At 35.1% G+C, this 17,076-nt stretch overlaps 1 protein-coding gene across 1 annotated transcript in view; it reads right to left on the reverse strand.

Moving 5' to 3' along the window:
- The window catches only part of c24h8orf34 (chromosome 24 C8orf34 homolog), a 178,278-nt gene that overhangs the window by 12,990 nt on the left and 148,212 nt on the right, over positions 1-17,076 (reverse strand). The window contains exons 12-13 of the mRNA XM_056450533.1: positions 5,913-6,370; positions 798-894 (exon numbers count right to left, since the gene is read on the reverse strand). Of these exons, the coding sequence (XP_056306508.1) occupies positions 798-894; positions 5,913-6,370 (555 nt within the window). The remainder of the gene's footprint in view (positions 1-797; positions 895-5,912; positions 6,371-17,076) is intronic.

Genomic DNA, 17,076 nt, shown 5'->3' on the forward strand with positions numbered 1-17,076 from the left:
CGACCAAATGTCATGCTCTTATTTTTTAGGTTACATGAAATACACGGACATATGTCAGCAAATTGGGTCCCACTTTATATTAAGTGCCTTAATTACTATGCACTTACATCAAAAAATTTGTACAATGTAATTATTGCATTCATATAGTATTGCACAACACTTCTGGGAGTTGGATACAAGTAGATTAGGGACAGGTTTAGTGGTATCAGTAGTTTAAAGGTTGGCTTAAAGTAAGGAATGGGTTAACAGTGTAGTTCAAAATCTACTTACCGAAATTAATTGCAGATATTATTACAAGCAAGAATTTTATTATTCATAAGTACAATGTAAAAACATGTATTTACACAATAGGTACACTGTAACAAATTATTCATTTCAGTGTAATTACAAATTAGTTAAGGCCACCAAATATAAAGTGGGACTCCAAATTCAATACATGTCACAGATAAAATAAAATATGCTTTTCAAAAATACTCAAACTTTTTATTGAGTAAAGTAATTTCGAGTCTGAAGTCAAGTCTAGATATTAATCAAGTTTGAGGCATGCTTTTCATTTTTGTGTTGGGTGTGAATGACACACATTAATCGTGCCCACCAAATCTAAGATGGTTGATTTATATAAAGTGAAGGGAGATTATGCTGAAAACAACGATTGCTTTGTTGGCTACAGTACATATGGTAAGTGGTTAAATGAAATTGTTGGTAATTTTTAAACAAGACTGTTTAGTGAAATTTCCATAAAATCTTCATGTCTTGATATATTTAATAAATAGGATGGGTCAGAGGGGTAAACTCACATTTGTCCTGCTCAGGAGGGTCCAGACAGTCACTCTCTGCATCACTAGGAATTCGCCAGGGCTTCCTGACCGCCTGCAACTGCTGGTAAAACTCATCCTAGTAACAGAAATAACAGTTTATTTCTAATTACAGTTATAATGCAACATAATAAAGCATTAACACAGGCTGGTTTTGTTATGCATAAAAACAATTTAATTAATTTATAGAGTGTTAATTTAGCTGTCTCCATCATCGCTGTAGAAAAACACTGGGTATGTTACAACTACAATGAAACAATGAAAACAACAAGAGACAGAAACAAAAAAGTGCATCAGATTGTGGCTGCATCTCTCTATTAGTGCTACATTTGTTCTCTTATTCTCTCATTTTTCTCAAGAAAAAAATCTCAAGAATTTTCTCTTGGCTAGGACCCAAAGTTAAGTGGGTGTTACTGGGATTGCATAGAGTGGGTGTTCGAATTGTAGTTAGTTATTATCAATTAGCAGCAGCAAATGAAGTGGTATCATATCTGTTAAAAGTTCTGTAAGTCACTCTGCTTAATTTTTTTAACACTGCAAGTTGAAGCAGGGGTCAAGGTCACAAAATGCAAAAAAAAAAACAGCAAAAAATAGGTGAAATTGTTAATTATAGATACTTTTCAACATAAAATACATTATACATGTCAAATGATTTACCTGTTTTTTATTAGTAGTAGTAAAAAAGAGAAATAGGCAACATGAAATATGGTAAAACATTGTAACTTGACATGCACTAATGCTCTGAAACCGAATGTTCAGGACTTACTTGGCAACAAACAGAAACTGAAAATGCTTTTTAAATTTTATTAAATATTACAAATTGATTTTATTAACTTAAATGATAATTTAAAAAAAAAATACAAGCCAATAAATTATCCAGATTTTATTGACGGTTCATGCATAGAAAAAATATACGTGTACATGAGCGGAATATTCACAGACAGAATATTACTTTGGTCAGAACAACAACTTTCATGGTCTAAGCCATTGAAATGAATGTGTTTCATAGCGCAGCGCTTTCCACATCTGGTGTGAAAGCTGCTTCATACATTGTAAAAAACAAGTTTTTCTTACTTGTTTCTAGTACAAACAACAAAAAATGTATTTAATTAAATATAATTTTCTAGACAAGTAAACTGTTTTGTTTCCAGAAATGTAGGGTTTTACTTACGCCACTGCCCAGATTATTTAGCTTGTTTAAAGGGAAAACTCATTTAATGTTGATTTATTATTTCAGAACATAAAACACTATTAGAAAATCAGAGTCTTTAGCTAGAAAGCTAACACACAAATCAGCTAAATACCACAGAACTCTGCTTTCATATCATGGGGTCTTAAAGGACATAATTTGCTCTAATATTCAGGAAATGTAATCATTTATCAGTGCAAACTGCTGTGGCGTGTGCAAAAAAGTGGCGATTGAAAAGCAACAAAATCCCCTGTGAACTGGAAACCAAGATGTAGAGAGCTGGTGAATGTGCATGTCAAGCCCATTCGTTCTACAGATGTTTTTATTTTCTTTTGAAATAAGTACAACCTCTGGGTCGATCCTCTGGGCCACTTCTAATAAATAAATTGCCCCTATTCCCTTCTAAAGACTTTTATGTGCTCTTATTTTTCAGCACTAAAGGTATCGCTGGTACAGGCCAGACAGGAAGTGCTCATACATCTACACCACATTTCAGTGCTAAATCGCTTACAGCACAACAGAGTAGAAGGACAAATGGTCTGGCATCTTCTGTTCTGAAGTGAATGAGATGTACAGGTGCATATTTCTCTTTCTTATTCAGGGGCTAAATTGCTATAACAGCTGTGGGATCAGGTGGGGGGGAAATCAGCATTTATGCATTAATGTTTTCAAAACCTCATCAGTCATAAGAATATGAGCTTACAATATGATTCCTGTTTGTGGGTATTAAAGACTTTAAAAGGAGCTTTGGGTTTATTAACACATTCTAATACCAGAAAATAAAAGATTAAGAAAACAGAAACTCGGAAATGCCAGACTCCCTTCTTGCTTCATACCAAAAGTAGTCGTCTGTAAATCTGTCCTTTATTCTGCTGTGGATCCTTATATTATATTGCTTAATCTCAATTGAGCGTGAGATGAATAGGTCGCAGTCAGACATGGACAATAGAATATTAGACAGTCTAGAGCTTTTACAAACTAACAGAGAGTGCGAGTGATTCTGAACTCAATGACCTGAGCTTTTACAGGGGTTTCCAAATGTGAGATTTCACATTTCTCAAGGCCAACATAAAATGAGACCTAGTATTTCCAAACAGTAAGAGATTTAAGACCCTGTTTTTTTTATGTCTCTCTATAACTATAACAATCTAATATCAATATTTGGCGATTAAAAACATGGACAACAGGACTGCTATATGTTAGATATTTATACAAATTACAGTTGAAGTCAGAATTATTAGCCCCCCTGAATTGTTAACCCCCTGTTTATTTTTCCCCAATTTCTGTTTAACAGACAGAAGATTCTTTCAACACATTTCTAAACATAATAGTTATCTAATAACTGATTTATTTTATATTTCTCATGATGACAGTAAATAATATTTGACTAGACATTTTTCAAGACACTTCTTAACAGCTTAAAGTGACATTTAAAGGCTTAATTAGGTTAACTAAGCAGGTCAGGGTAAATAGGCAGGTTATTATATAACAATGGTTTGTTCTGTAGACTACTGAAAAACAATATAGCTTACAGGGCCTAATAATTTTGACCTTAAAATGTTTTTAAAAAAAATAAAAACTGCTTTTATTCTAGCCAAAATAAAACAAATAAGACTTTCTCCAGAAGAGAAAATATTATCAGATATACTGTGAACATGTTCTTGCTCTTTGTTCTTGATCATTTGGGAAATCATATTTAAAAAAGAAAAAAAAAATCAAAGAGGAATAATAATTCTGACTTCAACTGTAGCTTTGTAGTAAATATTATAGTTTTGAAAAAAAATGTATTTAAATATTACTCACGTTAGAGTTTACATTATATTAAACATTTAATTTAAAAATATTTCACAATATTATTATATTGTATATTAATTTATATTGTAATAATTTTAAAGTGATAATACCATTCATTAATGAGGAAATAGGAAATAATAAATAAGTAATAAATATATAAATAAGAATGGATTCAATTTTTCAATGATACACACTGAATGTGACTGGAAAAAAGTGGTAGTCAATTTAATAAAATAATAATTTAATGATTGATGAAATTTCATGATTTTTATATTAAATTATTGTTAAAAATTACTACTACTACTACTAACAATAATAATATTAATTAATATTAGCAGCAGGGGTGACGCAGTGCCACAGTGGGCAGCGATGCCGCCTCACAGCAAGAAGGTCGCTGGTTATAGCCCCGGCTGGGTCAGTTGGCATTTCTGTGTAGAGTTTGCATGTTGGTGTGAGTTTCCTCTGGGTGCTCCGGTTTCCCCCACAAGTCCAAAGACATGTGCAATAGGTGAATTGGGTAAGTTAAGATGTCGTACATGGCCAAATCCCAATTCTACCACTTAGCCCTTCCCCTTACCCCTACCCCTCGTTTGGCGCGTTCCTTTGAAGGGGTAGGGGCGTCCGAATTCTCTTTAGTGTGAAGGCGTAGGGCTAAGGAGTAGGGGTAGATACCCCTTCGAATAAAGATTTTTCAGGACCACTCGAAACCAAGGGGTAAGAAAATTTCCCAGAATACACCAGCCACAGCTGCACCCAGAAGTAAGGAGATGCACAAATTAGTATTTTTTTGCAATTATTAGGAATTTTACAACAAACAAGCACATGTTTTAAAATATTCCTAACCGCGTTCATGTTTTACTGTCATGCTTAAAAAATGCAAAAATAAAAAAAACGCAAAATTTTGCTATCTCTAATCCCTAACAATCACTCCTATATGGCAGTTCCACAACATTCTGACACTCGATGACACTTGAATACCCTGTCAGAAAAGTCTAGTGACTGAGAATGAGCTTTTTACAGTGTCTGGGATAATGTTATGTTGTTTGGTGTGTTTACATAGATGAATATGGCCACGGTGTAAATGCAAAGTATAGTTACGATCTTATTGCCACATTAGATCATTATGATAACATAATATATGCATTCAGTGATTTCCTGAAGATAAATACCAAAAAATAACCCAACTGGAGTAACTACAGCAGTCACGATCGTCTGATATCATATGAAGCAAGAGATCGCGATGACATATGATGACGTGTGCAGGTGCTGTAGTGCTGTCCCAATTTTTAGGGGTATGTTTTGAAGCCCTTCCCCTTCACCCTCGGTTTTAAGGGCCAATGGGAAGGGGTAGGGGTAAAAAATAGAATTGGAATTGGGCCTATGTGTGTGAATGAGTGTGTATGGATGTTTTCCAGTGATGGGTTGCAGCTGGAAGGGCATCCGCTGTGTAAAACATATGCTGGATAAATTGGCAGTTCATTCCGCTGTGGCAACCCCTAATTAATAAAGGGACTAAGCTAAAAATAAAACAAATTAATGAATTGTTATTAATATTATAATTATTTTACAGTAAAATGAAACAGTTTGGAAAAAAATACAAATTTATTTGAGACCTACATTCATTCATCATCTTGTTATTATTAAATATTTATTAATTTTATTTCAGAAAGATGTGCATAGATGTTTTAAAATGCAGCAAATTCTTAAAAAGGGCATTTTTATTTTAAAAAAAGCATATTTATAAAATACAGAAGCAAACGTTAATTAATAAAATATATATTTTAAAAATATATATAGAAAAATATATAGTACTATTTCCCAATATTACTTCTTAAAATTTTTTACAAATTTATTTATTTATTTATTTATTTATTTATTTATTTAATATTTATTTATTTATTTATTTATTTATTATTTATTTATTTATTTATTTTATTTTTTTTTTATTTGTTTGTTTGTTTATTTATGTATTTATTTGCTTATTTATTTGTTTATTTATTTATTTATTTATTTATTTATTTATTTATTTATTTATTTATTTATTTATTTTTATTCTCTATTCTAAGACTTAAACTCTGAATCTGATTTTACTGTAAACAGTATATGTGATTTACCTCAGTGAGTGTGCTCCACAGACCTCCATACAGATCAGTGGTGCTCAGGCCTGGTGGTGTTAGTATCGGTCTGGTGATCTGTCCAGTCGGTGTGACAGGTCTGCTCCTCGATCGGCCGTACACCCGTTCTTTGTTTCCATGGCCAGCGGCAGTGAAAGAGCGCATCATTAGACTGTTAGGAGTGATGGGTCTGCTGGGCGTCTGGGCTCTGCTGCTGGAGTTACTGGGTGATGTTCGCTCCGTCATGAGGCTTGTGGGTTTGGGGGTTGTGAAGCGGCAGGCCTGTGGTTTTTTGAGGAAAGGCTGCTGGGAGGACTGTGGTCTGGATGTCTGTCCGAGAACAGGGAGGGTGTTGGTAGTGTGGAAGAGTGGGGGTAAAAGTAAACTCCTGTGAGGGCTGTTTGGACTTCGGTTCAGCTTGCCTTGCTCTGCCAGTTTGGCCAAGTCCTTTTCCACCTCTGAAGAAATACAGATAATAGAAGCAAAGAATGAGCAATGGTGGGATGAAAATGGTCATGGGTTGTTGGCATTTTTACAGTAGGTTATATGGGACATTAAAAAAGGCATAAATTGAGATTATAGATTATGAGTTTGAGATTGTATGGTCAATATATTTTTAAATAGATTATTTTAGGTAATATAATGAATAACCATAAAAAAGAAAGCAAAACCTTATTTTAAAAACACATACCAACAGCGACATCTAACTTAATGTTTTAACTAACCAACTAACCAGCTAACTAACTAACCAACTAACTAACTAACTAACTAACTAACTAACTAAATAAATAAATAATGGTGTGGCACAGTTGCTCAGTGGTTAGCACTTTTGCCTCACAGCAAAAAGGTTGCTGTTAGAGTGCCGGCTGAGCCAGTTGGCATTTCAGTGTGGAGATTGCATGTTCTCCCCGTGTTCGTGTGGGTTTCCTCTGGGTGCTCCGGTTAACCCCACAGTCAAAAGACATGCAGTGTAAGTGAATTGGGTAAACAAAACTGGCCATAGTGTATGTGAGTGAATGTGAGAGTGTATGGGTGTTTCCTACTACAGCTGGAAGGGCATCCACTGCATAAAACATGCTGGAAGAGTTGGGGGTTCATTTTGCTGTGGTGACCCCTGATAAATAAGAGACGGTAGTAGTATTAAGAAATACATGTAACAATTAAGTGTATGATGATTGAATTATTTATTAATCATGATTATTAATAATGTACTATTACTACTACTAATACTTACTTTATTACTTACTCCCAGGGCCATTTATATCGAAGTTGATATTTAGCTGCACCATGTTGGTGTTTCGAGACATCTAATTTTTATGAAGTGGGTCGTTAACCCCTAACCTGGACGACCAGGACATACACACGCACTATAGACAATTTAGCTTACCCAATTCACTTATAGCTCATGTCTTTGAACTTATGGGGCAAATCAGAGCACCCGGAAGACAACCCACACGAACAAGGGGAGAACATGCAAACTCCACATAGAAATGCCAACTGACCAAATGTCTTGCTGTGAGGCGACAGCGCTACCCACTGCGCCACTGTGCCACCCACTTCTACTAATAATTAATTCATTCACTCATTTTCTTTTCAGCTTTGTCCCTTTGTTAATCTGGGGTGGCCACAGCAGAATGAACAGCCGACTAATCCAGCATATGTTTTGCGTAGCAGATGGTCTTCCAGCTGCAACCCATTACTGGGAAACACCCATACACTCTTAAGGGTGTTCACACATACACACCACGAACAATTTAGCTTACCCAATTCACCTATAGCGCATGTCTTTGGACTTGTGAACTGTTTTTAAAGCCTCATCAAATGCATAAATGTAATACTAGCCCAGAAAACATACTTCATGATTTTTTTTTATTAAATTATTGAATACTACTACTACTTCTACTGCTAACAATTATAATATAACACAATTAATTAATTTTAGCAGCAGTAGTAGTTTTAGTTGTATAAGTAAAATATAGTGTATGATGGTTGAATAATTTAATAATGATGATTATTATTATTATTAATGTACTACTACTACTACTACTACTAATAATAATAATAATAATAATAATAATAATATTAAGAAGAAGAAGAAGAAGAAGAAGAAGAAGAAGAAGAAGAAGATAAAGTAGTAGTTCGTAGTAGTTCATTTTGTTGTTTATTTTATTTTATTATTAAGAAAAAAAACATTATTTAGTTCTGCAATTGAGTCCTTATCTTTTTTCCCTACACCAACTGTGACAAATAATAATAATAATAATATTATTATTATTATTATTATTATTATTATTATTATTATTATTATTATTAAATATACAAATATTAAATAAAATGGATCAGATGCATATGAAAGAGAGTAGACAATTTAGCTGGGCATGTTAGCCTTTTACCTTAATTTAATTTAGCTGTTAAGTTACAGTATGTATACAATACAATAAACAAAATAATTTTTCACAATTTTTCCCAGACACTAACTTTTTCTATTTGTATTATTATTCAAATACACACTCATATGCTTAAAACACATCAGCGTGGAGCAATGACTAACCTCACATGGACTCCCTTTAACAAAACACCAAAACAATTTCCTGATGTTCTGCCAAGCTCTTTCAACAGTCGTGGCAGCAGTATTTACTGTCAGCTGTAAAGTGTAAATTAGATGGCACGTTTACTTTCTATGTGTACAAGTGTGGTTTAATATGTCCTGTATCAAGCCAACATATTTGTTTGCTTGGTAGCAGGTCAAAATTTCTTATTTTTATTCTTATTTTCTTTAATAAAAGTCACATTTACAAATGAACAATCTGGACCCTTCAACCAGAATTCAGTCTGAGAGTAATTAAGGATGCAGATGAAACAACATATGACATATTATACAGCGTATTGGGACTCTTGGTAAATATTGGTATAGATGGTTTTAATAATAATAAAAAGTTTCATTTTTTGCTCACTTTAAGAACATTCATTCATTCATTTACTTTTCGGCATATGTTTTACGCAGCAGACGCCTATCCAGCTGCAAGCCATCACTGGGAAACACCCATACACTCTCATTCACTCACAAACACTATGGACAATGTAGCTTACCCAATTCACCTATAGCACATGTCTTTGGACTGTGGAGAAAACCGGAGCACCTGGAGGAAACCCACGCAAACACAGGGAGAACATGCAAACTCCACACAGAAATGCCAAATGACCCAGCCGGGGCTCAAACCAGCGACCTTCTTGATGTGAGGCGATCGTGCTACCCACTGCGCCACCGTGACGCCCTCTTAGAACATTTATTCATTTTCCTTTAGCTTAGTTCCTTTACTCATCAGGGGTCGCCACAGTAGAATCAACCACCAACTTATCCAGCATATGTTTTACTCAGGGGATGTCCTTCAAGTCACCACCCATCACTGGGAAACACCAACACACTCTCACATTCACACTCATACACTATGGCCAATTTAGTTCATCCATTTCACCTATACCGCATGTGTTTGAACTGTGAGGGAAACCATAGCATCCGGAGGAAACCCACACGAACAAGGGGAGAACATGCAAACTCCTCACAGAAATGCCAACTGACCCAGCCGGGACTCAAACTAGTGAACTTCTTGCTGTGAGGCAACAGTGCTAACCAGTGAGCCACTGTGCCACCTCATTTACAACAAACAATTAAAAAAGCAGAACAATTAAATGGGAAAAATAACAAAAAGCACTGAAAATGCTTATCTCCACCATCAGGGAAATAAGAATCTCTAAAAGTGTAATGAATCAGCCTGGAAAAATAACATGAGTTTGTGTTTATTCCTGCTAGGAGGTTCAAGTGGCCAAAAAAAAAGACAAGAAATCTCCAAGAATCACAGCTGGAGAATTGCAGAAGTTAGTTTGCTCTCGGGGTCAGAAAGTCTCCAAAACTAAAATCTGATGTCACTAACATCACTACAAAAAGCTTGGAAGGGTTTCAAGAAAAAAAAGCCTCTATTCTCATCCAAAAATAAACTCAAGCATCATCAGTTTTAATTGTTAATAACTTAATCAAAAGATCAAAAGGTTAAACATTTAAGACTTCTCCAGCTGTTGTTCATTTTTACCAAGGGTGCCAATACTGTATTAGTGGAGGGCACTGTAAATATTATGATCAAGTTTGATGTGTTTAAGAAACCTTGACGAACTCGTAAGCAAACAGTTTTACTTTCTCCTAACAAAATGCCATGATAGTTTTCTGAAATATGAAACATGTGTCTGTTGTTCAGTTTACTAATGCAAAAGTGTAAATATCATTCTATCTACAGCATTCATAATTAATTTCCTTTATGGAAACAATTACAGATTGTTGTGATACATGATACATCTAACTGTTCAAATGGATGATTTGACTGTTTCGTCTGTAGTCAATCATAAGTAATTGCAAACCCCTGTCGTCCAATTTAAACTGCATACAGGAACTTGTTCCACCTAAACACATATGTGACGGAAAGGATTTGTTGTGAAAATATTACACAGGAATAAATCATTTGCGATGATGGCGAATCATACCAAAATAAAGACAATGAAAACAAAGCGAATGAAAAATGTCTTTTTTTTGTGCGAGTGTTTAAAGTTTCCCACATGATATTTATAAGAGAGCCTGATGAGTGGATGGTGGAGGCTGAGAACCCAGGAGCCACAGTTATGTCCACTGTAAACACCATACACACATGAACCATCAGTCATCACAAGTACAACAGTTCAACTTGATTATGAATTATGAATGTATTCCTAGTCCGATGAAGCAAGACTCAAATAAGCTTTTTTCTGAATGCATGGATGTATATTCATAAATGCATTAAAGAGCATTTATTTTACCCCTTTTTCAAGATTTAAAATATTTTGTGCCTCCAGAATGTGTCTGTAAAGTTTCAGCTAAAAACACCCATCGGATTATTTATTATACCTTTCAGGATAGTGGAATTTTCTGCTCTAAACACAATGTAACTGTTTTTGTCTCCATGCCCACCGTTCCCACATGCCTGTCACAGTGTGCCTTAATGTTTGGCTGCATTAGATAAACAGCACAGTGACAGACATGAAAGAAGCAGATCCCACGTAACGTTTGTGAGAAATACTACAGTAAGAAATTTCCCAATGATTATTTGATGTGTTTGCTGTGGGGTTAATTCAAGCCTTTCTGCAACGATGAGTCACACACAATGTCGTTGCACAGTTCACACACACACAGACACACAAACAGCGCGCGCGTTCCCATTTGATGATGACTGATGATCACAGAGAGCTGAACAGATCTTTTAACCCCAGTTGCTTTGTGCACGTCCTGTCTTGTTGATATGTTACTAAGGAGACATGATATTATGCGGCTGTCAATCAATTCGGTGGGCGGGGAAACCGCACTCCTATGTCACGTTGCGGTGGGCCTCAAAATGGGAGGGATTTGGATCCTATTTTAACGTCAAGAAATCTAAAAAAGATATTTATTGTCTTTATACCCCCCAATATGACAGTGGACACACTATACACTGTAAAAAATGGGTTCCACACAATTTATTCATGTTGTCCCAACACAAATCAATTAAGTTAACTTAACACTTAACAAATTTATGTGGGTGGAACATAAAAAATTAAGTTGTCTCAATGAAATCTCAAGAATTGAGTTGATTCAGGAAAAAAAAAAAAAAATATATATATATATATATATATATATATATATATATTTTTTTTTTTTTTTTTTGAGTGTATCTACACACAGTCCTGTCCAAGCAGTTTCAAAAAAAAGGGATTTTCATCATGGGTGCAATTTAATGTAAAAAGAAAGCAAAACAAACAAACAAAAATCAAACAAAAACATTTACAGCGGAGATTAACATTAGAAAACAATTTACTTGTTTTCAACAGCTGTAGTGGGTTTACTAGCCATAACTTTGTTGTCTGACAATTTCAATCAGGTTTAGATCAGGACTCTGAACTTCTATTTATTATTTCAGTGTTTTCGGCTTTAAAGAACTGCTTTACTGATTTTTATTTTTTTTTTGCTGTGTGACAAGGGCTTATTGTCCTGCATGAAATTTGCTAGCTGATGAATGCAGGGGGAAAAACACAGTGTCAATGGGCTTCTGATAAACATTTGCAACTCCTGCTGCCGAAAAAAACTTGAAATTATGCAAAAGCAATTAGGATTAATTATGAGTTAATGTAAATGTCAGAGACATGAGGCTGATTACCATACACTTGGTTAATACTTTGAACAGAAATGAGCTAGGAGGAGTTGTGGACGGTGGAGGGAATATATAATTGGCATGCAGATGAGCACTGAAGAGAGACCAGATGTATAATTTAAATAGACCGCTGTGATAGATGTCAGAACTGGATTGGTACAGTACTTGTCAGGAACAGCGAATTGTTTTTTGATGCTAGCTTGACTGATGTATCCTGCTTGAACTAATGATAACCTATAATAATCTGGAGGTATTCTCTAATTTTGATCAGTGTTCTTTTTAAAAATATCACATTTAAAGGAGTAGATAACACCATAAACTCTCTTGAAGTGCATCCAAACCTAAAGTTTATTTCTTCTGCTCAACACAAAATAATATATTTTGAAGAAAGCTGGAAATGGGTAACCATTTACTTTCATAGAAAGAAAAACATATGCAATGAAAGTCAATGGTTACAGGTTTTCAGCTTTTTCAAAATATCTTGTTTTGTGTGCAACTGAAGAAGAAAAAAAACGAATATAGATTTGAAATAACTTGAGAAAGAGTTAACTGAATGAAATTAGATTTTTAGGTGAACTACACTCGCTGGCCACTTTATTAGGTACACCTTATTAATATCGGGTTGAACCCCCTTTTGCCTTCACAACTGCCTTAATCCTTCATGGCATAGATTTAACAAGGTCCATATTTTAGTCAATATTGACATGATAGCATAACGTAGTTATTTGTCACCTGCACATCCATGATGCGAGTCTCCCATTCAACCACATCCCAAAGGTGCTCTATTGGATTGTATCTGGTGACTGTTAAGGCCATTTAAGCACAGTGAACACATTGTCATGTTCATGAAACCAGTCTGAGCTGATCCACGCTTTATGACATGACATTATCCTGCTGATGGTAGCCATCAGAAGATAGGACATGGTCAGCAACAATATTCAGGTAGGCTATGGCAATGACACGATGCTCAATTAGTACTAATGAGCCAAAAGTGTGGCAAGAAAATATCCCCCACACAATTACACCTCCACCACCAGCCTGAACCGTTGATACGAGGCATGATGAATCCATGCTTTCGTGTTGTTAATGCCAAATTCTGACCCTACCATCCGAATGTTGCAGCAGAAATTGAGACTCATCAGACCAGGCAACATTTTTTCAATCTCCTATTATCCAATTTTGTAAGCCTGTGCAAACTGTAAACTCCTGTTCTTATTAGACAGGAGTGGTGCCCGGTGTGGTCTTCTGTTGCTGTAGCCCATCCGCCTCAAGGATCGACGTGTTGTGCATTCAGAGATTCTCTTTTGCATAGTTTGGTTGTAACGAGTGGTTATTTGAGTTACTGTTGCCTTTTTTATCAGCTCAAACCAGTCTGGCCATTAATTGTCTGATTAGAAATTTGCGTTAACAAAGAGTTGGACAGGTGTACCTAATAAAGTGGCCAGTGAGTGTATCCCTTTAAGTGTTTTATACTGTGCTTCATAAAATTAAAGGTTGTTCTCAGATTCAAATCTCCATTGTATATAATGACCGTAAGAATAAAACAAGTACCAAAGCAGAGGAGGGTTGACTTTAGAGAGTTAACAAGAAGCAGCACATCTAATCTATTATAAACAGCTCTTGATCAAAAAAAAAAAAAACAAGGCAAATACGCTTCCCACAAGACTGCAGTCCTCAAGCACGCAAACTCGTCATTTGGAACATATGCAACCTTATTGATTCCTGACTTTTATTCCCTACACATAAACAGTGGCCACAGCTCATCTCACAAAAAGAGAGAGATCTGAGGAATTCCAGAAAGCTGAAAGTGATGCTTTATTTATCCGAAAGTGGAGGAAAGCTTTTCTCTGCCATTAAAAAGCAGCCAATAATGTTGTTCTTTGGGCAGAAGTCAAATATCAAGCTCTTAAATTCCTAAAAACGAAACAACGCAGCAGGATTGTAAATTAAAAAGGAGTCTGAGGATTTAGTTGACCACATAATTGAGGTAATAATGAGATAAAAGAAGAAGCCTGGCTTTCAACACGGAGAACATTAACAGCTAATAAAAGCATGAAAGGGGTAAATTAGACTGTTGAATGAGGCTAATGCCTGGCCTTATGGGATGGCTCTGTTCAGATATAACTCAACAGACAAACAGCTTTAAATCAATGCCATCTGAGAGCAGGGGTGACTTTTACCGCAAAGTGATGTCAGAATATGCTTCCCTATGACTCAGTCACGAAATAACAAGCACGCTCGAAACAAACACATACACACTTCCCACACACACATACATATAGGCTATCTGTTTACAGTGAGAATGTGAAAATAACCTATTAATAATCTATGTGTTATCACAATACATTTTTTTTTATACCTAATAAATCATGGTTTCATGATATCACAGTATTGTGATTACTGCTCTAAAATAAGTACTTCTTAAATGTCTGGGTAAACTTTGACTTGTGCTATCGTCATTCGTTTCAAAAGAACAGATTTCTTAAAACCATATTCAAATGTGCTTGCATATACTTTAGGAACAGTACAACAGAAAATTTCAGGACAGTGCCTATTTTAAAATATTTATAATTTCTGAGATACTGTGCCATTGAGTAGAGCAAAGACGTTTGATGCTGTTCGTCTGCAAGATCAAACACAAAGAGCCTAAAAATCCTTTCGTAAGAGGAACTACTTTCTTTCGCCATTCATTCAAATCTGCAGCTGACGTCAGAACAGCAGAAAACCATTGCTACTTCACCAATGTCACTTTAGATCCAGTATTTGAATGATTCTCTAGCGTAATGTATAAAGTGATGACAAAACAGGTGACAAAACAGGCTGAACGACATGAAAAGCCATCAGTCTAGAGACATTTCCCAGTATTTCTCTGTTGCAATTGGGATATCACAATAATTAACCCTAAGCTAAAGAAAAAGCGGAGAAAAATCTAAAACAGCGCAATCATTACCAGATTACTGTTGTGTTTGCAATAAGAAAAAAATGCTAAGCACATGTGGGCATTTCTTCTTTCTTTCTTTTTACTGAACCACTCAAAAAGAGAAGACTTATTAGAAACAAACAGATCGCCAAAAAAAGTATCTCAGGGTTATACAAAGAGTGGCCAACACAAAATACATACATTCCTAATATGCAAGTCCCATCTCACACTCAACACACTACAATTATATGGTATAAATATAAAACATAAAAAAGAGAGAGATCAACTTAGAATGTCACTCACCAATTTTATAATGTTTTGATCAGCTGTAGTTTGGAATTACGCAGATCCTTTCTCCTCTAAGTACTTATTATGCAATCTCTGTCGCCATCTTGCGGATGGACAATGTCAACATTCTTTGCTCTACTCAACAACAGGCTGATGGATGCTGACGCACAGTATCTCAGAAATTATAAATATTTTAAAACAGACAATATCCTTATAAATAAACTGCATAGATGCAATCTTAACAACTACATTTTTGCCTAAAAAAAGCCTCAAAAGTCAATTATGTTGTCCAACAGCTGCAATATTTATCAAACTGTAGTGTGTTTATTCATCTGCTTTCACTCTATGTGGGCGGAATAATACACAAGAGTGAGAAGGCTGTACATTAAGTACATGCTGTACATTATGTACATGCTGTTATTAAGAGAATATTGCACAGCTATCAGCCAATCAGATTCAAGAAGCAGACAGAACTGTTTTATATATTTATATTATATACAGCTGAAGTGAAAATTATTAGCCCCCCTGAATTATTAGCCCCTCTGTTTATTTTTTCCCAAATTTCTGTATGACGAAGAGAAGATTTTTTCAGCACATTTCTAAACATTATAGTTTTTATAACTCATTTCTAATCACTAATACATTTTATCTTTGCCATGATGACAGTAAATAATATTTTACCAGATTTTTTAAGAGATTTCTGTACAGCTTAGCGTGACATTTAAAGGCTCAACTAGGTTAATTAGGTTAACTAGGCAGGTTAGGGTAATCAGGCAAGTCTTTGTACAATGATGGTTTGTTCTGTAGACTGTCGAATAAAATATATAGCTAATAATATTGACCTTAAAATGGTTTAAAAAAATAAAACTGCTTTTATTCAAGCCGAAATAAAACAAAGAAGACTTTCTCCAGAAGAAAAAAATATTTTCAGACATACTGTAAAAATTTTCTTGCTCTGTTAAAAATCATTTGGGAAATATTTAAAAAAGAAAAGTAAATTCAAAAGGAGGCTAATAATTCTGACTTCAACTGTATATATATATATATATATATATATATATATATATATATATATATATATATATATATTACTGACTGGTATAATTATTGAAACTATTGAAAAGCAAGACTTAATTTCATTCATTTTCTTTTTGTCTTAGTCCCTTTATTAATCTGGGGTCGCCACAGCAGAATGAACCACCAACTTATTCAGCATTTGTTTTATGCAGCGGATGCCCTTCCAGCTGCAACCCATCACTGGGAAACACATACACACTTATTCACACACACATACACTACTGACAATTTAACCAACCCAATTCACCTGTACTGCATGTCTTTGGACTGTGGGGGAAACAGAAGCACCCGGAGGAAACCCACACGAATGTAGGGAGAACATGCAAACTACATACATAAATGCCAGCTGACCCAGCTGAGGCTCGAACCAGCGACCTTCTTGCTGTGAGGCGACAGCACTACCTGCTGCGCCACTGCGTCGCCTCAAGACTTAATTTTCATGTTGTAACTTTTAATTCGGCTGTCAAGTTGAGGCACTTCTCAGAATCCCAGAATCCCATGTGCGATCATATTTTGACATACGGCTTACATCAATTTTATTTTCATGTGAAAGCGTCTCCTAGTTTAGTGCTCACTTAGGGGACATTTACTCATGGGGAGATGCGTTTCAGCATGCACAGAGCCACTTCAGAGTGTAATTAAAGAAATAGGGGAATGACAATTTTTACATGTT

The sequence above is a fragment of the Danio aesculapii genome, chromosome 24 (genome assembly GCF_903798145.1).
Source record: "Danio aesculapii chromosome 24, fDanAes4.1, whole genome shotgun sequence".
Taxonomy (NCBI): Eukaryota; Metazoa; Chordata; class Actinopteri; order Cypriniformes; family Danionidae; genus Danio; species Danio aesculapii.